At 37.4% G+C, this 27,991-nt stretch overlaps 1 protein-coding gene across 2 annotated transcripts; it reads left to right on the top strand.

Moving 5' to 3' along the window:
* The first annotated feature begins 9 nt into the window (after positions 1 to 9).
* Positions 10 to 26,378, top strand: LOC134531742 (uncharacterized). Of its 2 annotated transcripts, none has more exons than XM_063367613.1 (5): positions 10 to 228; positions 10,048 to 10,101; positions 10,187 to 10,282; positions 14,350 to 14,461; positions 24,160 to 26,378. In XM_063367613.1, the coding sequence occupies exons 1-5, from the start codon at positions 133 to 135 to the stop codon at positions 24,321 to 24,323; spliced, it is 522 nt and encodes a 173-aa protein (XP_063223683.1). In that variant the 5' UTR covers positions 10 to 132; the 3' UTR covers positions 24,324 to 26,378. The 2 variants fall into 2 exon arrangements, with proteins under 2 accessions (XP_063223683.1, XP_063223684.1); XM_063367614.1 differs by lacking the exon at positions 24,160 to 26,378 and adding an exon at positions 14,571 to 14,813.
* Positions 26,379 to 27,991: the final 1,613 nt, after the last annotated feature.

Below are 27,991 nucleotides of genomic sequence, written 5' to 3'. Positions count from 1 at the left end.
CAAGGATGCCCCGAGAGTTAAAAGGTCAAAAAGAGACCACGCCTAAAACAAAGCGATTTGTGCTGTGCTGTGTTGTGCTGTGCGTTTGTGAAGCTCTTGGTTAGGCTGGACAAATAATGTGAATATTTTCCAATGGGATCCAAACAAATATTTTGTAAAAGGACAGATGTGCCGCCTGTTGAAATTGTCAAAAGAAGCGGAGACGAGAATGATGTGCCCAAGACAGATGTATGCACTTTTTCATATATACACTTCATTAATGCTTTTCCCATCAAAACAAACCGTCATCATTCATCAGAATCATCAGTCGTCAAGTAGAGGAGCATCTGAAAAATAAAAGGAAAAAAAGCGTGTTTTGTTGGGGTAAATATGTAGTTGGGCGGTATTTGCGAAAAAAAAAAAATGTTAAAAATCCGAAAATACTTTTATTCTAGGCTCTTTAACTTCCTCTTTTCATTAAAAGCGGCGGAGGTAATAAATTCCAAATACTTTAGAAGATATTGAATTTTTTAATTTCATCATATGTAGTTGAGCGGTATTTGCGAGAAAAAAATGTTAAAAATCCGAAAATACCTTTATTAGATGCTCTTCAACTTCCTCTTTTCATTAAAAGCGGCGGAGATAAGAAATTCCAAATACTTTAGGAGATATCGAATTTTTAAATTTCATCACAATTATACCAGTGCATTCATTTGGATTTCACCATTGTTTCTTGTTTACGAGTATCTATTTTTTTATTGGATAATGATGTCACGTGATTGTTTTTGATAGGCCAGAATTCAAATGAACCAATACGTGATTATTTAGTTCATTTATTGTTTAAAACTGTGTTTAATTACCGCCTCCAACTTAGGCGAGTTTTTAACGTTTCTAATTTTAAAGTCTTATTTGTTATTGTGGTAAATATTTACTTGGGCGGTATTTCCGAAAAAAAATTGTTAAAAATCCGAAAATACCTTTATTTTATGCTCTTCAACTTCCTCTTTTAATTAAAAGTGGCGGAGGTAAGAAATTCCAAATACTTTAGGAGATATCGAATTTTTAAATTTCATCATATGTAGTTGAGCGGTATTTGCGAAAATAAATGTTAAAAATCCGAAAATACCTTTATCATATGCTCTTCAACTTCCTCTTTTCATTAAAAGCGGCGGAGATAAGAAATTCCAAATACTTTAGGAGATATCGAATTTTTTAATTTTGCAATACAAGACCTGTGGAACCATTCGAGCGGCGCCATTTTTGTTATTTTGCCGTGTGTTCGTGAATACGTGAATCGTGAATGCGTAATTAATAAAATGGTTGATTAGGTCAGGTCAGTTACATTATTAATACTTTCAAACTAAGCCAACATTAAAAATTATTTTGTGAATTAATTTTAATGGCTGTTTAGTTTTAAAATATTTATAATGTAACTGACCTGACCAAACAAACCCGGACAGAGGGTGAACAGTAAACTAAAATGGTCGATTAGGTCAGGTCAGTTACATTATAAATACTTTCAAACTAAGGTGATATTAAAAATAATGTGAATTAATTTTAATTATTCTTTAGTTTTAAATTATTTATAATGTGACTGACCTTACCTAACAAACCCGTAACAAAGGATGTACAGTAACAACTCACGTAAATTTTTTTGTTACTTATTACTTGCGCAACAATATCAAAATAACAAATAAGACTTTAAAATTAGAAACGTTAAAAACTCACCTAAGTTGGAGGCGGTAATTAAACACCGTTTTAAACAATAATTGAACTAAATAATCACGTATTAGTTCATTTGAATTCTGGCCTATCACGAACAATCACGGACATCATTATACAATAAAAAAATAGATACTCGTACGTAAACAAGAAACAATGGTGCACGCACGCCACAGGAATGCGCTGGTTTTGTGCTGAAATTTAAAAATTCGATATCTCCTAAAGTATTTGGAATTTCTAATCTCCGCCGCTTTTAATGAAAAGAGGAATTTGAAGAGCATATAATAAAGGTATTTTCGGATTTTTAACATTTTTTTTTCGCAAATACCGCTCAACTACATATGAAAAAATTTAAAAATTCAATATCTCCTAAAGTATTTGGAATTTCTAATCTCCGCCACTTTTAATGAAAAGAGGAAGTTGAAGAGCATAAAATAAAGGTATTTTCGGATTTTGAACATTTTTTTTTCGGAAATACCGCCCAAGTAAATATTTACCGTTATTGTTGCGCAAGTAATAAGTAACAAAAAAATTTTACGTGAGTTGTTACTGTTCATCCTTTGTCCCGGTTTGTTAGGTCAGGTCAGTTACTTAGTTTCAAAGTATTTATAATGTAACTGACCTGACCTAATCAACCATTTTCATTAATTAGGCATTCACAAACACACTGCAATAAAAAAAATGGCTTCAGTCCATTGATTACACGTCTCGTATAGCAAAATAAGAACGGCGATATCTCCTAAAGTATTTGGAATTTCTTATCTCCGCCGCTTTTAATGAAAAGAGGAAGTTGAAGAGCATCTAATAAAGGTATTTTCGGATTTTTAACATTTTTTTTTCGGAAATACCGCACAACTACATATGATGAAATTTAAAAATTTGATATCTCCTTAAGTATTTGGAATTTCTTACCTCCGCCGCTTTTAATGAAAAGAGGAAGTTGAAGAGCATCTAATAAAGGTATTTTCGGATTTTTAACATTTTTTTTCGCAAAAACCGCTCAACTACATATTTACCATGTAGCTGATCGATCCAAACTTAGTCAACCTTCAGTCAGTAAATTATCGCAGTGCGCTTTTACAGTATCATTAGATGAACATTAGGAAAAAAATGAAATGCATTTTCCAATTTAAATTTTTAATTCACTAATTATCAGTGGTAAATAAACACCCTGCAATCAACATAACCAAACTGGATGTTTTAATTCTGATTCATACATGTTTTAATTCCCATCAAGAAATTTAACTGAGTTCTACAAGTTTTTTTGGTAAATATGTAGAGTAGCGGTATATGCGAAACAAAATGCTAAAAATCCGAAAATACTTTTATTCTATGCTCTTTCACTTCCTCTTTTCAAATCAACCGGCGGAGGTAAGAAATTCCAAATACTTTAGGAGATATTGAATTTTTTAATTTTGCAATACTACAACACCTGTAGAACCATTCTAAAAAGGCCATTTTTTTTATTTTGCCGTGTGTTTGTGAATGCGTAATAAATAAAATGGTCGATTAGGTCAGGCCAGTTACATTATTAATACTTTCAAACTAAGCGGACATAAAAATAATGTGAATTAATTTTTATAGCTGTTTAGTTTTAAAATATTTACAATGTAACTGACCTAACCAAACAAACCGGGACAAAGGATGAATAGTACGAACTAAAATGGTCGATTAGGTCAGGTCAGTTATATTATGAATACTTTCAAACTAAGCGTACATTAAAAATAATATGATTTAATTTCAATGGTTCTTTAGTTTTAAAGTATTTATAATGTAACTGACCTGACCTAACAAACCTGGACAAATGATGAGCATTAACAATTCACGTAAATTTTTTTTTACTTATTGCTTGCGCAACAATATCCAAATAAAAAATAAGACTTTAAAATTAGAAACATTAAAAAATCACCTAAGTTGGAGGCGGGTACATTTCCTTTGCCATTAGAAGGAATTGATGTAGTCGTTCACCTACGTCGCGATACCTCCGACGGAACATGAATAAATAAATAAATAAATAAATAAATAATCACGTATTGATTCATTTGAATACTGGCCAATCACGGAACTGTCACGTGACAAAATTGTCCAATAAGAAACATAATAGATACTCGTAAACAAGAAAAAATGGTGATCGCCGCATGAATAATACACAGGTATTGTGATGAAAATTAAAAAATTCGATATCTCCTAAAGTATTTGCAATTTCTTACCTCCGCCGGTTGATCTGAAAAGAGGAAGTGAAAGAGCATAGAATAAAAGTATTTTCGGATTTTTAGCATTTTTTTTTTCGCATATACCGCAACTCTACATATTTACCATTTTTTTTATTAAAAAAATTTAAGTGTAAATTGTTTCTTTACATTTTATTTTCTGAAAGTACCAAAACATGTTTTTAGGCTAGGTACATTAGTAAAAGCACCTGCTAGAACTTTACTTTTTCTAGTGAATTTCATGTGATTATTTGGTTTACTTTTATAAAAATGATTTTTGTTATTTCAATTGTCACTAGGGAGGGAGATAACTAGATGTTATTAGGTTAAACATTTGATTTCCACATGAACATAAAATATACACATACAGTTGAATATCAAGCAAATTTTGAGCAACTAGGTAATTATGTCACATTTTACTTAGAAACCATACTATTTATTTCATTGTAAATAAGAAACTTATTATTATTTATCTTATTGGCTGATTAATTTTATTTGGTCAGTACATTACTTTGTTAATATTTCTTAGGTAATACTAGACAAGAGGGGCTTTGAGCAAATAATTTTTATTTAATCGACTGCAGTTCTTATGTAGGTATGAAGTTTAGTGAGATTGTAGAATATTCATATATATAACATATTGTCTCTATATGTAATTTAGCTGATCTTATATCCATTAATTGGAATAGGTAGAGTTATATGTAAACTTATTCTATTCCAATCACTGCATAAAACATTAAATTTAAATTGCTCCCATAAATAAATACATAACAGCAATTTTTTTATAAATATAAAAAAACCTACATCTCTTGTATCACAGAAAGTAATATCCGGCATGCGTTGCTATGCCTCTTTCAAGTTTTTTTGTAATTTGTTTGAAGTAGGTACACATACACAAAGCATTTCTCTCGATCTCCCTTTATCTCTATATCATTGTCTACTATTTTTATTTGTATTTATTTATTTTAATTTGTGACATGCCCACCAACAGTTAGGAACATTGTAAGTGGGCACAACGTACGAAAATAAAAGGTACACAGGACAGTGTGGACCCAACAGGCATGCGAATTGCAGATCCTAGGTAGGCACAGTGTACAATACATTTCAAGACAAGAACAATTACAGTTACAAATATCAACAAATAATACATCAGAATATAATACATAATAAATGTCAATCACTAGGGTGGAAAAAATTAACAAGGATTAGAACAAAAGAATAAAAGAAAATTGCAGGACAATTAGGTTAATATTTGATATAATATGGAGGTAAATTGTAAACATTGATATAAAATAAGTATATATTTCAATTAAGACAAAGATTGATTGGAGAATTGAATTATTGAACACTAGCATTTGTATATGTATATGTGTATAAATATATATATTATTCTATCTATTTCTCTGTATAGCTCTCTCTATCTCTATCTCTAGATATATCTCTATCTCTCTCTCTCGACTCGTACACTACCATTATTATTCAGACCATAGAAAAGAGGAACAGTCATAAAATACTAGTAATTATCCGATACTACTCGCTCACCATTTTAAATTCTGCTTTAAAGGTTGGATTTATCAAAAGCTCACCTAGACAGTGACCTTCCTCGTGTTTAAAAGGTCAAGTGTGCAAAATTTTATCGAGATCGGATTAACGATGCATGAACGCATAGAAGACAAACACACAAATACACATTTTTTATGTACCTATAAGATATGTGGGACCATATTGTTTATGTATCTATATCAGGCCTCCTGAAAATCTCTGAAAGTTTAGGAGCCAGGCACAAAATCTAAGAGCCAGTGTTGTATATATGTGTGTGTACACACACATATATGCATATATATATGTTTCTGAGTGGTTAAATTTTATTTAGACATTAAATTACTAAATCGTCCCTTTATAGCAGTGGTTCCCAACCTTTTTTTGATCAGGGACCACTTTAATTTCATTATTATTAGCAGGGACCACAAGGTTAAAAAATCTGTATCAATCTAAAAATAAACTTTAAGCCTAATCGTTTAATGTTAATCGAAACGTTTAACATAAGCAATCTAAAAAATCAAAATAAACATTAATTAACAGTGTTATGATTGAAAACATATATTTTTAGTACACAATTCAGTTTGCATCAATGAGATTTTTGAGCTTGCATCTTCTGTACAAGATCTTGAATTCTTGGGTTAATATTTTTGCTCAAAGCTACACACATATCATCACTTACATTCAGTCGATTCCTGGATTTGTTTTTAATGATCAGTAATGCACAAAATCCTTGTTCGCATAAATATGTTGTTGGGAAAAGCATAAGATAGCGCAAAGCGATTTCTCGAATTTTAGTATATGGAATTGCTTTCTTACACCAAAACGTCTCCAAAGAATCAGATTCAAAAGCGTCCTTAGAGTTCCTGCCATTTTGTAATTCAATAAGTTCTTCTTGGATTTCTTCTTCAACTTCTCTAGCGTTAGTGCCAAAAGGGTTGCGTATCAGTTTTTGGTCCACATTAGCTTCTGTATTGTCATATTCTGGAAAGTAATGGTTGAATTCATCAACCAACATTTGCAAATGACATTTGCTGTTTTTTTTTGTATGCTTTCCCTAAACATGACATACTTTTTGTCGTCAAGGAGTGCCTTCAATGTTGCAAACGCACTATAATTGCCCTCGCCAACTTGACTAATCCATAACTTAAGTTTGCAAATAAAAGCACGAAGTTTATCTTCAAAAATAAAAATATTTGCAACGCCTTCTAATTGTCTGTTTCCTGAACATTGCACTAGCAAGTTCAACTTATTTAAGTGTGTAAAAATATCCACAAGATATGCCAAATGAATCTGGGATGTCAAATCAGAAAACTGTACTAGTAAGTCTTCCATTTTTTTCTCACCTAGAAACAACTCAATCTCTCCTCTCAGCTCGTATAATCTTTCCAGCATATAGCCTTTCGACAACCAACGAACCTCTGTGTGAAAAGGAGGTTCTCATGGTTGGAGTCCATTTTAGTGTACAGTTTTTTAAAAAGGCGTGAATTTAAGGCACTGCTTTTAATGACATTTACTACTTTTATGGCCAATTTCATTGTATCATTAAGGCATTTAGGAAGAGTCTTGGGAGATAACGCCTGGCGATGAAAGATACAATGCGATGTTAATGTTGACGGATTCCTCTGTTTGATTAACGTTGCTAGACCGGAATGTGATCCTAACATCGCAGGAGCACCATCCGTACAGAAACCGACTAGCTTTTCCCACATAATGCCATATTTCTGGAAATATCCAGTTATTATATTCATGACGTCGATACCTCTTGATGTCATTTCCAATTCCTGAGAAAACATCAGTTCTTCTTTGATTATGTTGTCGTCATCTAAAAAGCGGACAAAAACAAGTAACTGAGCACAATTAGAAATGTCAGTGGATTCATCGCACTGCAAAGCGAAGAATGGCGACATTTTAATTCTTGAAACAAGTTGCTCCTCGATATCATTTGACATGATTTCAATTGTAGCTTTCACCGTGTTGTTCGACAAAGGTATATCTTGTATTTTTTTCTTTTTTTTTTTTTTGCTTCTAACCCTAAAACATCTTCGACGGCTTTGATCAAACAAGGTTTCACAAGAGTTTCTCCTATTGTGTGAGGCTTTTTTGATTGTGCTATTAATTTCGATATCTCAAACGATGCTACTAATGTTTTTTCAGACGAATCATATCTTGTACCACTAGGCCCGAGTTTCATTTTTTTTTAAATTCTCCAATTTTCCTTGAAAGAACTCTGGTGGTCGGTCAGAAAAATTTGGATGAATCGTTTCTAGGTGACGTTTTAATTTCGCTGGCTTCAAGGATTCGTTCGCGAGAACAGTTGAACACATTGTGGTTTTATTTCTCCATTACTTTCTATCGAAGTAAATCCAAATTTAATGTAACTATTATCATATTTTCTCTTAGGCGGTATTTTCTGAAAACAAAACCAAAATGCAATAGAATGTACACTGTTATGCTTATATTATGTTTTTATTCCAAGTAAAAGAATAAAAAATAATATAGCTAAAATTGTTCATAATTCATAAAATAAATCATTAAATAAATAAAATAAACTGGCTTCCAAAAAATTCTAACCTCCCTGTCATCTTTTTTACAAACTTAAATATTTACTACACAATTTAAAAAATAATGTTGTCCAATCGTTAAAAACAAGGGTCTTGGTAGGTACCTTATATTTCACTTAACCCTCTTGGTGCCAGCCTCAAATTGTCTAATTCTATGACGGTTATACTAAAAGTGCCAAGTCATTTTTAAATGAATTACATATCTGGAGTTAAATATTAATAACTTTTTTACCTTTATAGTATGGAAGTATACATTTTTTACATCTTATAAATAAATTATTCTTTGTCATTTTTTTTAGATTAAATAAAAACATATAATGCATTTTTTTATTTTTTTTTTATTTTAAAGTTCTCATGAAAGAGTTATATTATATTTAATGGATTGGCGTGCGAATAGGGCATGGTTATCAAAAATTCTTGGCACTAACAATTTCGTGGGAAAATATTATCACTACAACTATTACAAAAATGATTTTCAAACAACAATGAAGAATAATTATTTTTTTATAAAGCAACTTAATAATTTTTTTGCCAGAAATATATAATTTTTGTAAATATTTGCAAAATAATTTTTTATAAGCAGAACACATACTTATGTAGAAAATAATTAACACTTATAATTAACAAAAGAATCAAATGATAAATTTTTTAAAATAAAAGTTGAATTTCTCACAACGGTAAGTTAAGTTATAAACGAAGAAATGCGCACAAACGCAGTACCAATCTGTTTCACGTACTGTTCGAAAACAGCACGAGAACCCTGCTCTCTTATCAGGGAAGGAAGACAGAAGCGTGACAGCTCTGCTCTCTATTTTGAGAAAAAGCAACTCAATAGTAGGGCGAGTCAAACCAACAACGGTAGTGCGCTGCAAGTGCCGTAAATGCTTCTTTGAAAGGCCGATTTTTCGATCCTCCAATTTTCATACGACACAGAAAAGGCGATTTATCCGACTTGGCATTAAAAGAGTTAACAGTGTTTTTATTTCGTTATGAAAAACCTAAAACAGCATAATAACAATTCAACAATTTTATGATAGCATATTTTTAAGAATTTTTGTCGCTGGCTCCACTTTTTAATTTGGGTGGCCAGTGTTCTTTTACAATCTTAATTTTTAATTTCATATCGCTTTATTTTATATATAATTAGGTTTTCAACTAACTGTATCTAACTGTTGTGAACATTTGTAATACAAAAACACAAGAATCATACGTAAACTAACCTCCACATTCTGTTTTGTAATTGCATGTTTTTATTAAAAAGGTTTAACAGAGAAAAATGCGTAGCCTACTTAACCTGTTCATATTTTATCAAAATATCCATAAGAACATTGAGGAGTTACAGATGTTGACCCACTAAACAGCTGAACAGAATCACTAACACAACACTGCTGAGCAAAACAAAAGAAAACGTACGATTGTCTGACCGGCTTGCGCCATAATGTTTAGTCAGTTGCTTGACCTTCCCCCGGTCGCCTGCGCGCCGCGCTCGCTTTTGTTCATTCAAAGTTTGAAATCTTTCACGGACCATATTTTAGCTCTCGCGGACCACTGATGGTCCGCGGACCACTGGTTGGGAACCACTGCTTTATAGAAATTTGGTACAATAATTAATTAGAGTTAATTTATTGTAATTTAAATACTATCCTGGTTTCTTGGACCCAGTTATTTCTGTACAAGATTTTTATGACTAACCAAATAGGCTGATGCTTTCAAAACCACTGTATGGTTATTTCCTGGTATCTTGGCAGAAGTTATTTGACAGCATGCAAAAGTTAGATGTCTTGGCAACATGGCATCTAGAATTTGTAGAGCCCTGACTGTCTATAATTGTCTACTTATGGTGTTATATTAGTCATGAAGAACATGTTCTAAAACTACAGCTTAACGATTAGAAATGGATGAAATAAGGTGTAGACCCACTCTTATAAAGTATGCTACTGCAGGGTAAGCAACCAAGTAAAGATCAGTAAAAAAAATAATTTTCGAAATTGGTGTGATGTGTATCACTCACGCAGCTGTGTGGTTTGTTGCAGGAAGAGGTCAAGCCAGAGCCACTTGTGCTGTTGGAACCCATGGAGCATGTCAAGGTACGGTGCTGGCCTCTGTGCTAGGCAGTGGAAACTGTGCCCTGGCCACACGGCAGTGTCTCCGTTCACCGAGGTTGTGTTGCAGGTGGAGTTCCATGCAGATGAGTATGGCTACTGGGAACAGTCGCTGGCCAGCGTCCAATCCGCTGCAGTGTCCGCACCCATGGGCGGAGCTAAGCAGGTGAGTGTCGCATATATTGAAGCTTCCCTCGGATCGTGTTGTGCTCTTTTGTGTTATCCACAGTGCAATGCCTGTGTCTCTGGCTTTACTTGTTGGGATCACGGGAAGGTTATATCAGTCTATATAATTATGTACTAACGTATTTGCCTGAATATATGCCGACGTCGATGGCAAGCTGACCCCTGGGTCATTTCATGTCAAATCATCTAGAGCCATGTGCTCCAAGGTTACAAATTTTGTTCGTATTTTTATTATGCATACATACTTATAAGATGAGTAACTGTGAATTATTTTAAAATTTTTAAATTAAAACTGGAAGAATGAGAAATTTTCGAAACTTTCAGTTTTTGAGCGAATAATGTTCTCCGACGATCTTCACCAGTACACTTAAATTACTATGAAACCTACAATTTTCATGCTATCTAGCTCATTTAAATTGCAAATAAAAGTTAATATTCCATACTTTGTATATGTGGACAGAGAAGTAACGAATTCCATCACAAAAATTTTACACTGAGCATGGAATACAATTTTAAGCTAATTTTCACCTTTGCTCGCTCAATACCATAACTCAACAACTACAATAAGCACTAGCTTGAAAATTTATTTTTACATACACATTAGCATTTGGTAACTATATTTGAAAAATGAAAAGGGTGTTTTTTTTTTAATTATTAAATTTTTATTACTGAGGTATGTAATAATGCCCAAATCCAAAGTAATTGCCACATAAAAAAAATTAAAAATAATTGGATTTAAATTGGGTTTACCAAATAATATGCTAAATACAAATCTCGCTTTTTTTTGGCATAGAAACTTACCAAAGTAACTTTGTACTGGGTCCAGATAATGTTACTTAGTGTTTATAGATTATATGCACTTCTCACTACTCTGTCATATTGTATGCCAATTCTTCAATAATTTTCTGTTTATCATGTTGTAGTGCATATGTCCTGCCTGATGATGATGATATTGAAGGAACTTGAACTTCTTTAATACAGTTTTCATAAGGCACCCAGTAGCAGTCATCCTTAAATGGCCAGTGAAATGTTGACGAAGGACCACAAGGATGCATGAACTGAACTTTAGCATCTCTTTCAACATCTGACACTTCAAGTATTTTCCTACCCACCACTTTTGTTCATATTTAACCGCAAAATATTTCTCTGGAAGAATATTCATCACTTCTGCATGTTTTTGTACACCAACTACTGCTATAAAAGATTTTTCAGAAACAGAAACTCGTTTAACAATCAAAGTTTTTTCAACAGTAGGTTTGAAGTACCTAATGATTTTCTCTAGTGCCTGTAATGGATGATGTATTTGCATATCGTTCGATAAGAAATTTCTCATTATACTCTATTTCAACCATAGATGTGTAAAAAACTTCAATTCCTATTAGTACCACATTTGAGTCATGTATTTTACTTCAGTGATGGTAGTGCTGCACAGTACAAAAACTATAAAAATTTTATTAACTAGTGTTTCCATCAAGAAGACCATGGTCTATCTGCTGAGTGGCGCTTCTTTGCCACCAGCCATGGTAAAAATGCATGTGATGTAGTGGGTAGTACAATCAAACGACTGGCTACAAGAGCCAGTCTTCAGAGAACTGTTGACAGACAAATTTTAAACTCTGAAGATTTATTCAAATTTGCTAAATAAATATAAAATGAATTGAAGTTTTTTACACATCTGTGGTTTAAATAGAGTATAATGAGAAATTTCTTATTGAACGATAAGCAAATACAACATCCATTACAGGCACTAGAGAAAATCATTAGGTACTTCAAACCTACTGATGAAAAAACTTTGATTGTTAAACGAGTTTCTGTTTCTGAAAAATCTTTTATAGCAGTAGTTGGTGTACAAAAACATGCAGAAGTGATGAATATTCTTCCAGAGAAATATTTTGCGGTTAAATATGAACAAAAGTGGTGGGTAGGTAAAATACTTGATGTGTCAGATGTTGAAAGAGATGCTAAAGTTCAGTTCATGCATCCTTGTGGTCCTTTGTCAACATTTCACTGGCCATTTAAGGATAACTGCTACTGGGTGCCTTATGAAAACTGTATTAAAGAAGTTCAAGTTCCTTCAATATCATCATCATCAGGCAGGACATATGCACTACAACATGATAAACAGAAAATTATTGAAGAATTGGCATACAATATGACAGAGTAGTGAGATGTGCATATAGTCTATAAACACTAAGTAACATTATCTGGACTCAGTACGAAGTTACTTTGGTAAGTTTCTTTGACAAAAAAAAAGCGAGATTTGTATTTAGCATATTATTTGGTAAACTCAATTTAAATCCAATTATTTTTAATTTTTTTATGTGGCAATTACTTTGGATTTGGGCATTATTACATACCTCAGTAATAAAAATTTAATAATTTAAAGAAAAACACCCTTTTCATTTTTCAAATATAGTTACCAAATGCTAATGTGTATGTAAAAATAAATTTTCAAGCTAGTGCTTATTGTAGTTGTTGAGTAATGGTATTCAGTGAGCAAAGGTGCAAAATAGCTTAAAATTGTATTCCATGCTCAGTGTAAAAATTTTGTGATGGAATTTGTTACTTTTCTGTCCACATATAGAAAGTATGGAATATTAGCTTTTATTTGCAATTTAAATGAGCTAGATAGCATGAAAATTGTAGGTTTTATAGTAATTTAAGTGTACTGGTGAAGATCGTCGGAGAACATTATTCGCTTGAAAACTGAAAGTTTCGAAAAATTCTCATTCTTCCAGTTTTAATTTAAAATTTCTAAAATAATTCACAGTTACTCATGTTATAGGTATTTATGCATAAAAAAAAACTTGAACTAAATCTGTGACATTGAAGCAGGATAGTGTATTTTAATTAGGTGATTTGACATGAAATGACCCCCCTACATTTTGAGTTTTCTCCACCGAAAAACCAAAATGTATTATTCTTCCTCCATATCAGAATGATTTTTACCCACTTTGAAGATAATTGTTAATGTTACAACTAAGACTACATACTACATACATCTATATAAATAAAAATGTAAGTGTTCTGACGACACCTGGCTCTCTGACCCCTGTTGCGAGTGATTCCCTGTCGTGACGAGAGCGCCGGCCAGCCTAGAACTCAGGGAGTGAATGGGTTCACGCCTTGTGGCTTACAACAGGGGGCCAGTACAACAGCGACCCCTCGAGCTGTCGGCCGCTCGAGACGCCATTTAGTTTGGTCTATGTCGTTAACCCATTTGCATTTACAAGCGTACTAGTACGCAGCTGTTTTTCTGGCCGATAACACCATAGGCGTACTGGTACGCAAAATGGCTAATCTGCCAGAAAAACTTGAAAAAATCCCTTTAGAATAAAAATAACCCCTCAGAGCAATAATCCCTCGGAAGGGATGCTCGTCGGAAACTCAGTGGCCACCTTGCTACAAGGCAGCCAAGTCGCTGGAAGCACAGCTAATTTTCGAGAAGCATGTTAAGGTGCAGTTATTGGGTCTGAGTCTCTTCCTGGGGTTATAACGTGGCAGGGGCTCCCCGCCAGAGCATGTACAAAAATTACAGTCAGTAAAGGACTTGTCAAGACAATTTCTTGTGCAAGGCTGTTTATAGTGCCACCTGATTAAGAACAACTAACTGGATTGGAGGCAGAACCGCTTGCAACAATCGTTTAGTCTTGCTGCCATGTCGGCCAAACAATTATGCTTCCGACTCCATTATTTTGATACCAAAATTACCTCACTTCACATCCCTACCTGCAACCTATCTACCAATCTTACTTCTCTCCACATCCCTACATGCAACACAACTTTCAAAGGGTGTCTAGGATTTTTTTTTGTTTGTTTCATGTCATAAAATCTTTAGGGTATATTTAAAATTAGAATGTTAAGAATTTAAACTTCAGCTGCTATGATGAAAACATAAATATCAAAAACCTCTGTAAAAATATTTATATATGTATATTTATTATTATGTTAGTCATAAAGTATGTTTTTTTTACCTAGCAGACCAATATAAACAGTGCTTTAAATATATATAATTTAAAATTATTTTGCATATTTTTCTCTTTATAGGACTTCATTACTTCTGTGGAGAGCACCTCTTGGGTTCAAGCTTTTGGAACCAAAGCTGATAATTGTTGCGGTGAAGAAAGTGAATATGTGAACACCGAGTTTTCCCCTGGAGGTGATTATTTGTCAAATTCGATTTTGACTGAGAATGTGCGACTTTGCTATGTTTGCAACAGGGTTTCAACACATTGCAAGTGCCTTGATCCTCTGTGCCTGCCTTGTAGCCATGAAGAAGCCAACAATCAAGTTGTGAGAGGAAGCCCATGGGTGGCTGCCTTAACATCTGACAATCACAACAACTATACATTTAAGGACAGTGGAGAATCTCAAATAAGTCTTCTAACTGAACACATCCTATCTCCAACAGGAGAGCATTCCTTCACATGTGAACAGTGTAGTAAATCGTTTGGATCGAAGAGTATTCTAGTTAAACACAGAAGATTACATACTGGGGAGCATTCATACAAGTGTGAACTGTGTTGTAAATCATTTAGTAAGAAAAGTCATTTAGCTGAACACTTCAGATCTCACACAGGAGAGCGTCCCTTCACTTGTGATTTGTGTACAAAATCATTTAGTACGAAAGGTAATTTAACTAAACACAGTAGATTACATACTGGGGAGCGTCCTTACAAGTGTAATCTGTGTAGTACATCCTATAGTGCAAAATGTGAATTAGTTATACACAACAGAACACATACTGGAGAGCGTCCATTCACGTGTGATCTTTGTAGTAAATCATTTAGTTTGAAATCGAAACTTGTTCTACACATAAGATCACATACTGGAGAGCGTCCCTTCACGTGTGAACTGTGTAGTAAATCATTTAGTAAGAAATGGAACCTTATTCTACATGTAAGATCACATACTGGTGAGCATCCGTACAAGTGTAAGCTGTGTACAAAATCATATAGTGCAAGAAGTAATTTAATTAAACACAGTAGAGTACATACTGGGGAGCATCCCTACAAGTGTGTACTCTGTAGTAAATTATTTAGTTCGACGTGGGAACGTGCTCTACACTTAAGATCACATCATAACTGGAGAGTGCCTCTTCACTTGTGAACTGTGTAATAAATCATTTACTTGTAAATGTAAACTGGTTATGCACAGAAGATCACATACTGGGGAGCATCCCCACAATTGTAAACTGTGTGTAAAAGAATTTAGAATGAAAAGTGATTTAGCTGGATACATCAGATCTCACACAGGAGACAGGACAGTGTCCCTTCACATATGAACTGTGTATAAAATCATATGGATAGTATGTAATTAACTACTCACAGTACCGTATATACCGAGTAGCATCCCTACAAGTGTGAACTGTTGCACTGACTTTCCCACTCAAGGTAAAACCACTGAAAATTAGACATGTTACTGGGAATGGTCTTCAAAAAATTTTAAAAATTTAAACCTTTTTCCAATCAATAGCTATTTCCTGATGCAGGTGTTTTAAAAAACCAGATTAATCTGTGACTCCTAAAAATTTTAAGGAAATGTCCACTTGATAGAGCTTACAAAAAAGCACAAAAATTATTAAATGTTTCAAAAAAATTTAATAATAAGAAAATCTTTCTCTTTTTAACACAGCGGTGATGCAAAACTTAAAACTAAACTTTCATAAAAGTTCATAACTATAAACATAATTTGAGTGTACATTTTTACTACTGCTTAATTTTGTGCACGTTAAAGATATATTATATATATATATGATAAATATGATATAAAGATAATTATATATGATGACAATATGGCAAATAAATTCTGAAAAGTATTTAATTTAATAATTACATTCCCCAACCCTAACATACCACAAAACAAATGTTTGGCCTATTACAAAGTTTACAACTACTCTTTAAATATGTAGTATTTAAAAAAAGGTTTTAAAAAGTATATAAATAAAAAAGTTCATTGGAACAGTTTCTCAACCCGGGTTGAACTGAAATGCATACATATGGCATAAATTCTTGGTGGTGTACAGTTTTTAACACAGCTATTCTGAGAACAGGTGGAGTTGTTTATGCGCATAAGTTTTATGGCCGAAATTCTGCTAAGAGCAAATTCACTACGGGTTTCACGTCCAGGAACCGTAATACTAATCTTTTGTCAAAATTTGTTTCCAACTTGTGCTCTGCGGCAATACAATGGGAAAACACTCCAGCTGATCATGCGGGGTTTTAAACCATGACATGCCCACTAGGATAGGTCCACTTAACTTGAGTTCAGGTCCCTCGTAAAGAACGCCAGTAATGCCAGTAACCTGGATTTTGGACATAATTAAGCTCAGCGATGTCTTGATAGACAAAGCAGATCTGCTTACGCCAGTTTCCTGACTCAGTTTACATGTTTAAATGCATGAATAAATTATCTCTGCAAAATATACACAAGCATAATTCACAAACTTTCGTGCTGTCTCCCACGCGGACTACACATGAGCACTTTACTTCCTTCTCAACTTGTGTACTGACATAGTTCCGGGCTGCGCCCTTTTGAGCCCGATGTGCCACCACCTCTTCCCTTACACGCTGCAAACCCCCTCCTTCCTCCACCACCCTCTACGACCGCCCGCCGAAGTGTGTGTGCGTGCGTACGTGTGTCGGCCCGCGCCCACCAATGTGACGTCAGTACTCCGCTCCCGAATGTTGCAGAGCGAGGACGAACGGAAGTGAGTCGCGAGCACTGCTAGAGGAAGGAGCTTCATGCACCTGTCGTCGTCCTCGGAGGCTTTCAGTGGTACAGGGGGAAACGGGCCTCGCCACACATGGGCTACGTCACGGCCCTGAGAACAGAGTAGCTGGGTATACATGTGGTGGCGCCCTAGGATTCGACGAACACTTCAACCCCCATTGCGGTAGCAAATGGTGCCCATCAGCGTGTGGCGAGGCAAGTGAAAGATCGGTAAACGTGTACTTGTGCGATTGTTTCTGAGCGGAGAGCACCGAGCGCGGGTAACAAGACTGATAACGTGGCCACTTCGAGCACGCGGGATAGTTGAGCCGAGTCTTTGTGAACAGTGTGCAAGGGAATGGTGGACAACAGTGAAATAAGTGCCGGGCGGGCAGAGTGAAAACTGAGTTCATGTTAGACATTAATAGCATGTACTGTGTAACGTGTGCACGACCCAAGTGTGTAGGCGGGATCACGGGTGCCATTGTGGACGGACACGTGCATATGTTTGCAAAGCACCGAAACACACAACAATGGGGTTGCTTGGCAAGGAAATGCGGTAGGACTAGAACAGTTCAAATGCACAGTGACCAGCTATATGGAACTAACATGCGAGGAGATATGGTGCCGGAACTGCCAGGCTTTTAAGCACGTGCAATGTATGTCCAGAGAAGAACAGAATTCTTTTCCGGATAATTGATACCACTGTGCAGCATGTCAGGACGTAGCACAAGGGAAGCGAGGACCGACATCCCCGGTTTTGGCACATGCCAATGCGACACCTGTGGGACATGTCGACCTGCCTGAATTCGCGGGACGACGTGTGACGACCCGAGAAAGTTTTTGCGCATGTGTCGCGAGAGTCAGGAGCGGTACGGCGTGCCGGACATGGAGTGGGCTGTGCGTGTTGGAGGCACGTGCTACGCGAGGACGCGAAGACATGGTGGAGCATTGTTGGCGAGTTTGACATGCCCTGGGCCGAGTTTACCCGGCGATTTGAGGCACGTTTCACCGACGTAAAAGTGGAAATGAATGTCAGAGCTGAGCTGTACTGTCAGGAGCAGACGTCGGCGGAGTCAGCAGAGGCATTCATTGTTAAAAAAATCTGATTGCATAAGCGGCTGTTTTCAAGAGGAGATGCTGGAAATCATTATAGAGCTGATGCGCCCAGAGATGCGTCCATTATCTATGCCATGCCATCCACCAGACGGCCTAGGAGTTCACTCAGCACGCACGCTCCGTGGAATACGACCTGAAGGCGGCACGGACTTCGAAACAGCCGGCACGAATGGAGGCGGTGATGGCAGCTGACGCAAGAGCGTAGTACCATACGTCACACCACCGAGCAACCGTCGGCAGGAATGCTCACCACCGGCGTGGCACAGGCGTGGGCCCGCCACCACAATGCCACTCATGTCCCTGCGGCATGTATCACTGGCACGAGCACTGCCCAGTGAGAAACCGATACTGGCCGGCGCCCAAGCGAGACAACAGGGCGGGAAACGGACAGCCAAGTCTGGCGCGCTAAATCACCGTGCCACCCTCGGGCAATCTGGCAACACCGGAGAAGACGCAACAATAACAACAACAACAACAACAACCACAGCAGCAACAACAACCGCAGGGGCGCCGAGTCTGGGGCATGTGAGCGCAGAGGGAGGTGAACTGCTGCGCATACCAGTGGTAGTAAATGGGCGCACGGTCCACGCACTAATTGACACTGCCATAGCTGGGTCGCCGCATGGTTCGCCGAGGGGACGGGCTTCGAGGCCCACCTGGACTGCCTACAGCTGGCCACCACTGGGGACGCCTGCCAGACCCTGGGTGTCGCGACGCTGTGGATGGAGGTACGGGACTACAACTCGAGCACGACCGCCCTGGTAGTCGAGGACCTCCGGGATGACGTGATCCTGGGGCAGCCGTGGCTGAATGACCAGAACACCACGATCGAGGTACGCGTAGGCTGTGTACACATCGGCAACCAGGGCCGTCGTACAGTGTACGGCCTCGGGCGCTCACTGCCCCCAATCAAACACCAGGTTAGTCTCGACGACTTCAAACATGGTGTGCCCCGCGAGCACCAAGCCACCATCCAGAGTGTTATTGCACCCCGTAGTGAACTGTTCGCAACTGCAGACCCGTTGAGACGTACGACTGTCACCGACACACTATACCCACCCACCCACCCTCACGTCCCTATGTTTATACCCCCGAGCAGCTATGGACACACGGGCAAGCAAACCATACTAAACCAAGTGTAAGAAATGGTGAGAGATGGGATTATCGAACCCAGCTAGAATCCGTACAATTTTCAAATGGTGCTGGCAGAAAAGAAAGATGGGACATTACGTTTCTTCATTAATTTCAAGCCCATTAACAAAGTTACAATAAACGCGCCCCCGCCCCTCTAAAATATAGCGGACACGATCGCGGGATTCAGCAACGCAAGAATCTTTTCCTCATTGGATCTAAAATCAGGTTACTGGCAGGTCCCCATACGGCCCGAAGATTGGCAAAACTGCCTTTACAACACCAGACGGCCGGCGTTTCCAGTTTTGCATCATGCCCTTTTGGTTGTAAGATGTGCCGGCCACTTTCCAAAATATGATGACGCGCGTGTTTGGATACTATGCTGGCATATCTTGACATCATTATTTGGTCGCAGACGTGGGACGAAAATGCGCACCCCCTTGCGCTAATTTTGGGACACTTAGCCGCTTACGCCAGAAAAATGCCACTTGGGAACAACAGAGCTGAATTTCATATGCCTGGTAGTAAATGCTGAGGAGAACCGCAAGACGACACTACAACTGTCTGTCATTGTTAATAAACACGTGCCGACCACTCGTAAACAACTGGAACGGTTTATTGGGCTGGCCAATTGGTTGCGCGCGTTCATACCAGAGTTCGCTGTAGTTGCCGCGCCCCTAACCGCACAACTGTCGCCGAAGAAGCCGTACCGATGGACCGCGGACATGCAAATGGCATTCACGAAACTGAAGAGCAGATTCCAACAATGTCATTTGCTGGCACGCCTGGACCCGGAGAAGCAGATAATCGTGCAAATGGATGCTAGCCAGGAGGGGATAGGGGCCATCTTGTTACAGCTGGGAGACGCAGGCGAGCCCTGCATCATCGAGTATGCCAGCACAAAATTCGGGGACTTTGAACGACAGTACAGCGTAAATGAGCGGGAATGTCTGGGGGTAGTGTGGGCCTTCAGGAGGTATCGGCCGCACCTGGAGGGGCAGCACTTCATACTGCGAACAGACAGCCAATGCTTGAAATGGCTGGCCACGATGCAGGGACGGTGGTCGAAGCTGACGCGGTGGGCCATGACGTTTCAAGCGCTGGATTTTACCGTAGAACACGTCGCCGGGAAACAAAATGAGTTGGCTGATGAATTAACACGTCACCCGGATGACAGCGTGGAGGCACAGGACGACATGGACTGGGGCGAGCTCTTACCACCTACAAGTGGCATGCCGACACAGAGGCACACGCGCGGGCAAGCAGCGGCACGGTGCGCTTTCACGGACGTGAGCCAACCCCCCACCCTACCACCAGGCGCGGAGTTGGACGATCTTGACGCATTCGTGTGCGTTGCACAGCGTGGGGACGGACACTCATAGGAGCTGATACGGCTAGAGCTGTAGCACCTGTAGCAAACCGTATGTATTCGGTACTGAGTAACGGGTGCGCCATCTAGTAACGAGTAACGAAACGTTACACATGAATGCATTTCGTTACTCGCATTTTTCGTATGTTTTACGCATCCGCGTGCATATTCGATGAATTTACGTTACAAAGAACGATGTTTGTTTATTTTAAGTAAAGTATAATTTGGAAATTCGTCGTCGAAGTTTTTTTACTGTTTATTAAAGGCATTGTGTGTTTAGACAAAGTTTGAGATTGGAACAGAAACAACGTAAGAAAGTATTTTTTACAAATTAGAAATATGTATGTTTTTGTTTTTTATTATCGCGTATTTTCACGTTTTTTTTGTTCTTATCTTAAAAGAGATAATATAATAAAGCCGCTCTAATGAGATTTAATTGTTTCTTGTTTAACAAAAACTGTTAATTAATAAATATTGTTAATTGTTTATATTCTATTTATTATTATTTACGCGACATCATACTGATACTGTATGCGTACACAATACGACTCAATTCGTTGCTGCAACATAACATAGCATGTTATGCGGTATCAGAAGTAACGAGTAACGTAACGATACGATAGTAACGAGTACTAATTGTTATAGTAACGAATACATACGGGTACGCTTTTTTTTCGTTACTTTTACACCTCTAGATACGGCAGTGCGGCGAGGCAGCGTGCGAGGGCTACCGCGTGCTCGACAGACAGCTGCAAGCGCGCCCCGCGGGCAAACAACAACCGTGGCGGACGTTCGCACCTGCAGGAACAAGGCGCAATATATTAAACATGTTACACGTGGACCGACTTGCCGGGCGCCCGGGTACCGACCAGACCATTCGCGCAGTACGAGACCTCTTATTCTGGCCGGGTTTAAACAAATATGTGAGGAACGCTGTGCGAGGGTGTCAGCACTGCCCGAGACGGAAGACGCGGCGGACAGATGGCCGGGAGCAGCAGGTACCACGGCAACCCGCTGAGCCGTTCCACACGATTGCCCTGGACTTGATGGGGCCGTACCCTAGGACGGCACGAGGGAAGCGGTTTTTGCTGGTCGTCACCGACTGTTTTACGCGTTGGGTTGAGGCTTTCCCGCTGACAAAATGCCGCGCAGGCACTTTTGCGCGAGCCCTGGAAACTGAATTCTTCCCGCGTTGGGGCTACCCGCGCGTCCTTTTAAATGACAACGCATCACAGTTCTCGGGACGGAAGTGGAAGGAATTATGTGGAAAATGGCGGGATACACCGCATACCATGCCGGTATACCACCCCCGAGCCAACCCCACTGAAAGACATAATCAAGATATTAAGATGCAGCTAAGGCTCAGACTGGCAGAAGATCACACGCAGTTGGATACTCACATTCCAGACATCACCTACTGCCTACGATGCTGCGTCAACACAGTTACCGGCAAATCCCCAGCTACCCGTGTTCAGGGGCGAAATCGTCGAGTGTAGGACGGGCAAAGAGAAGACTCAAAGAACACCCCGGTAGCGCGCACATGTGGCATCGCGAGGATACATGACAAAGCCCGGCGCAGACAAGCGAATTACCAGACACAACACACGCCTGTCACGACACGACCGCCACCGGCGTAGATGCCTGGCATGATGGTCTACGCACGCCTGCACACGTTCTTGGACGGAAGCCGGAACTGTTACGCGGGACTCGCGCCCGGGTGGACCGGACCTGTTCTTGTGGTACGAGTGCTAGGACCCACTGCGGTCGTAATCAAGTTACCGAGCGGGCGTACTGCGAAATATCACCAGGATGATGTGCGAATCGCACACGAGTATGAAGCGGAATGAGACAGCGCGGCGGGAAGTGAACCATCTCCACATGCAGTCAGGAACCAGATTTCCGGGGATTCCCGGAGAGGGAGACGCAGTCACCGATCACCGCTCCGCGCGCGTCCGAGTCCGCTAGGCGGTTACTCGCGGAGTCGGAGGCAGAAGGCACGCCCTCGTCGGGACACCGTACGATGAGGACGAACAATCCAGAACGCCCGACCATGACGAGATGCTATGGCCTTTCCACTACTCCATAGAGGACTCAGACTTCAGGCCTCGTCACACACAGGCTACGTCACGGCCCTGAGAACAGAGTAGCTGGGTCCACATGCCCATTATACATGTGGTGGCGCCCTAGGATTCGACGAACATTTCAAACCCCATTGTGGTAGCAGTACCACAGTTAAACTGCTGCTGCATCTATTTAAAACTACATTTTTCATGTTTAAAACTGCCACGAATGAAGTCCGCTAAAACAATCATGCACTGTTCTGCCTTTCGTCTGTAGCCTCCCAGGCCAGGCTAAAGCCTGCCTGCACGCTTCATTAGCACGGTGCAATATGTCACTATTTCCTCTTCTCATCCACCATGCCCCTCTCTCGGTGAGGAAAGAAGAATCTAGTTTCATGCAGAAAGTTCCAGAAACATATTCAACTTTCTGTACAGTTCTCACACTTAAATATAAATATAAACAGCCTTGCAAAGCTCTTTCAGAAAGAGTAAAAATTAATTTCCTAAAAAAATATAAACTTAAGACGTATAAATAAATTAACTAAATAAACGTAAAATACAAATGACTAAATTATGCCAACATAAAAATAAAAAGGCCGCAACTATTTAAAGGAATAAAATAAAACCTGAAACAATATTTAAAAAATAACACAATCCAAAATAAAGTTTACAATTAATATTAAAGAAATATTATTTTTAAGGCATGGAGACTAACTCAAGTCATTAAATATTCCATGGGGCAAGTGAAGCATGCGCCACTGTGTACAAAATCATTTAGAATGAAAAGTGATTTAGCTGGACACATCAGATCTCAAACAGGAGAGCATCCTTTTTGTACAAAATCTTTTAGTTCAAAATGTTATTTAGATAAACACGATAGATTACATACTGGGGAGCATTCTTTCTAGTGAAACAAGTTTTTACAGTGCACATCAGATCTCATTCTAGATAGCTTTTAAAGAAATCAGTTTGTTTTCTCAAGGTGTTTTTTAATGCTTTTCTACATCTTCTCTTTTTTTCTTATAATTCGGGGCCAATTACTTTTGAAGGCTGTCTCAACTCAAGAGATATATTCAGAGCTTTCTTTTTTTACATCTTAGAAATTTAGAGGAGGAAGGCATATTGTGTAAGGGTGACAAATTTTCAAACAAGAGGATTTGGAGGAGCAAAAACAAAAAATTGAGAGTGATATTAGGTAGCAAAAAAATCTGCAATCTATGTAATTGGAAAGTGTCAAAAAATATTTTTTTTTGGAATGTTACTCAATATAACTTTTAATTAGAGTTCTTGATGCTTATACTTTGTTACTTAAATCTTTTTTAAATATTTTAAAAGGAAAAAAAAATATTTTACATATATTATAACCTCATTTGTATGTACCTGAGATTTACAAACTCTGGTATGTAACATATTTTTTTTTATATTAGAACCATCATTTTTACTGTAGCATTAATGCATTACTTTCAGATTTATGCCAAAGCATTTGCTGCAATTCACATTGCAACAGCGCCACTATTAATAGCAAACTATTAGAAAAACGTTTACATGGAACACTTAAAGATATAAGTGAATATGGCGGCCAGGCAAGGACTTGCATCCAACACCCCAGCGTGAAGCCTGTGCCAAACTGAAGTGGAACAAAAGAAGGAGCTGCTATTTAACGTTATTTTGCAGTAGATGTGCAAACACAGAACCTCCGGTGGCAATGCACTCCTCATCAGTAGTGATAACTGAGTGTATTGCATCTCCCACCTGCATGTGTCCTGTTGCGACTACCACTGGTCAATTTATGGAACGGGCACGCTTAACATTGGTGCGTTTTGGCACATTTTCGTAACTCCATATGTACTACAATTACAACCCATGATGATGTAACTTTTTTTTTACTTCGAATAATGTTAGTCATCAACTACTCCGATTATTTTATTTTTTAATCACCTTGTAAAGAAACAGAAATTAAAAGAAGGACTGCAGCATTTTGTATCATGAATATTCACAAGCCTGAAAAATTAAGTGTCTGCACTTATACTAGGCCTGCTTTTTCAAGGCATTCTAGCATAAATTTCACGAGCCGACAACTTAAAACAATTAAAATTTATATTAATCTATGAGTGAAGTAGTACAAATCTTATCAGGAGTACTATTTTTTCTCCTGGAACTAAAACTTTAAAGGTCCCTTTTTCCTAGTAGTACCAAAGAAATAACCTCTTAAAGACATAATGTACTTTTTATTATTTTCTACTTTTACCATGTATCATGCATTTGCAGTTGGTATGCGTAATATCTGGAATTTATCTACATTTGTTGCTTGTTTATAGCTGCAAATGATTTGGGCAGGGGGAAATGTAGGAAGTAAAATCCACTGTGTTTCTTTACGAAAATGTGTCTCAAGATAATCCATGATTTACACTGTCCAATAACCAGTATTCTGTTTTTAATGTCCATTGTAATAATCATCCTTACAATAGCATACTAGAGAGAAAAAGCACTTTTGAACATTTTACTCTAGTAACATTATCTTAGCAATTAGTTTTACTCCTTCAGATTCTGATTTTTTACATCTGTATTATACTTGGTGTATAAAGTTAATGATGACTATTGAAGAGATTGATCACCAACATTTTATGAGACTTCAGGGACTTACGTGTCACCATGTGGTGACATATCACTTCACTTAATTCTGTTCACTGTATGTTATTTCATTAAAATTTATTGTGCCAGTTGTGAACCTATATATATCTTCCTGTATACTTTCCATTTTACTTCATTATCCTGTGTGTCATTCCACTAAATTGAATAAACTACCTGAACAGTAAACAACATATTTATTTTAAGTTTTGTCCTGAATGTCACTGCACAAAAGCTAAAATACTATTTGTATTTAATCTTATATAAATGACCATTATCTTTCCATTTGTATGCCCATTATCTTCCCTTATGTTGGTTTGTGACATGCACTGATATATGAAATACATATTTTATTGTTCAATACATCTTCACATGACCAACTGTATGTGTGTTTGTCATGATCAAGAGTTGCAAGTCAAGTGAAAGTGCATATTGAATCAATCAACAGCAAGGAAGATTATTGAATCACCAGAGACAATTAATATGCAATTTATTTTTTTCAAGAGGTTCTTCAGTACCTAGAGATTAAGAAATAATTTTCATATACAATATATTAAAATAAATTTAATTTTTAATAAATATTTTTTGTATGTTAAATTAAATTAATTGTATTCATCTGTTTTCAACAGGGGCCATATGTGCCTTATTGCTAACTAAAATTATATAAGGGAATTAAATATTAAATTCAAATTTAATGAGATTTTATTTTGAAGTTACACTTCTTTGGGTGCATTACAGAAATATAATGAGAGTAATTTTTTATGATGTGCGTGCAGTATGCAAAACAATTGACAGAATGAAAATAGGCTACATTGAAATTATATTTAAGTGAGGTTATGTTATACTTCTTTAGGCACAGTATGAAAAAATGACAGTGAATTTATACGATGTGCACACAGCATGCAACAAATAATTGATAAGATGAAAAAAGTCTGCTTTAAAATAAGAAAATATATGTGTGCTTTTAAATCACATACCTATTTTAGTGTATGATACTGGTCCATATAATTAAAAACATTTATTTATTGTGAATATTAGTGATAGAAATTGTTTTTATAAATTTTTCCAAATGTAATTATATAAGTGATGTTATGTTCCTTTATTTACTATTTATTTGCATTACAAATTGTAATTGTTACATTATTATTTGAATTATGTGTATGAATTGATTTTCATTAATAATTAAAATTTATCTCAATTATTTAACTATACAGATTTATATTAATATTTAACACTGTATTTAATTACATTTTATTTGATTAAATTTGAACTTTACTAACCATATTTATAATATAATTAAATTTAGTTTTTTTTTTATTATTTTTTATTCTGAGCATATAAGCCATGAAGCATGGAATGGGGTACCTTCAAGAAAGAACAGTGGCATACCCAAGAGGAGGAGCATAGGTGTAGTTAAGTAGCGTAGCAGTCACTCTCTGACTTATCATAATAGTTAACTAGAATAATACATTCAGAATATTGATTTATTTTCAATATTAATTAAAATTTATCTAGATTATTTTACAAAATTAAATAATTAATTCATACATGTGTTTATATTAATCCTATATATAGTTACGCTCATCATTGACTCACTGTAACGATAAACAATAACCAAATTTCTCTGCCAGTCTGTCTTGCTGCCATTTACAAATACATAAAATGTGCTAATTAGTTACGCCATCTGTCTTTCTTCACAAAATAGACCTAAACAAATAAACACACTAACACTTAAGCATCCGACCCCAGCGGTGTTGCCGGTGGGTGTGTTACGCTAGCGCGGAACGCGGCAGACAATACTGGGACCTGGGCTTTGATACTTCCCAGGGTAGTACAATGTCAAGGTTAGGCAGAGTGATGTATAGTCTGAATTTTCCTTTTCATCTGTGACTTTACTTCTACACAATTTTCAGAAGGGAGATTTATAGGGTAAGGTTGTCTAAATAACCTAAAACAAGTTAGTTGGAACCAAAAAATATGCAGGGATGTTTGGTAGCAAGAAATTGACTATCAGCTGGTCAGTTTACCACAGAATGACTTTTTATAATTGGTTGACATAAATAACACAACCTACCAGCGCACACACAGGCCCGTGTGCCAAACTTATCCCACAAGACACGCGCCCCGCCCGTTGATCCAAGTGATTCTACAAAAGTGTGGGGTGCACCTGATTTACAATGCACTAAGCGAGTTATAGAAACTTCGGTTTCTGGTCTCGCACACACTAACTGCCCCGGATGGCAATATGATGGATCGGCGGTTGACATAAAACTGTCAAGAAATTTTGTCACATCTATTAATAATTTTTCATGTTTTATGTATATTCTAATAATCCAAACCTCAAGCTATCTCAAAATTGGTCTAGGTTTCACTAACACAAAAATCTGAAGAGATTTGGATTGAATGTTGAAATATTAGTTCAGTTCAATAGAAAAAAATGTTACTCTCAATTATTGATTACTGAAATAACATCTCACGGACACAAACTGTTGTACTATATTTATTTATCCTTAGCGAAAATTTACAAGTCACAGTAGTTGTTATCTTTGAACCACAAAAACAAGTTAATGACAAAAAATACAAACAGATCGCACAGAACATCTTCACAGGCTCCACACAAATTTACTTTATGTTGGTACTGAAAGTTGAAAATTCGCATACTTTTCGCAAG

This window comes from Bacillus rossius, chromosome 5, assembly GCF_032445375.1.
Source record: "Bacillus rossius redtenbacheri isolate Brsri chromosome 5, Brsri_v3, whole genome shotgun sequence".
Taxonomy (NCBI): Eukaryota; Metazoa; Arthropoda; class Insecta; order Phasmatodea; family Bacillidae; genus Bacillus; species Bacillus rossius.
Note: the sequence above shows the minus strand (reverse complement) of the source record. Positions and strands in the feature narration are given on the sequence as shown.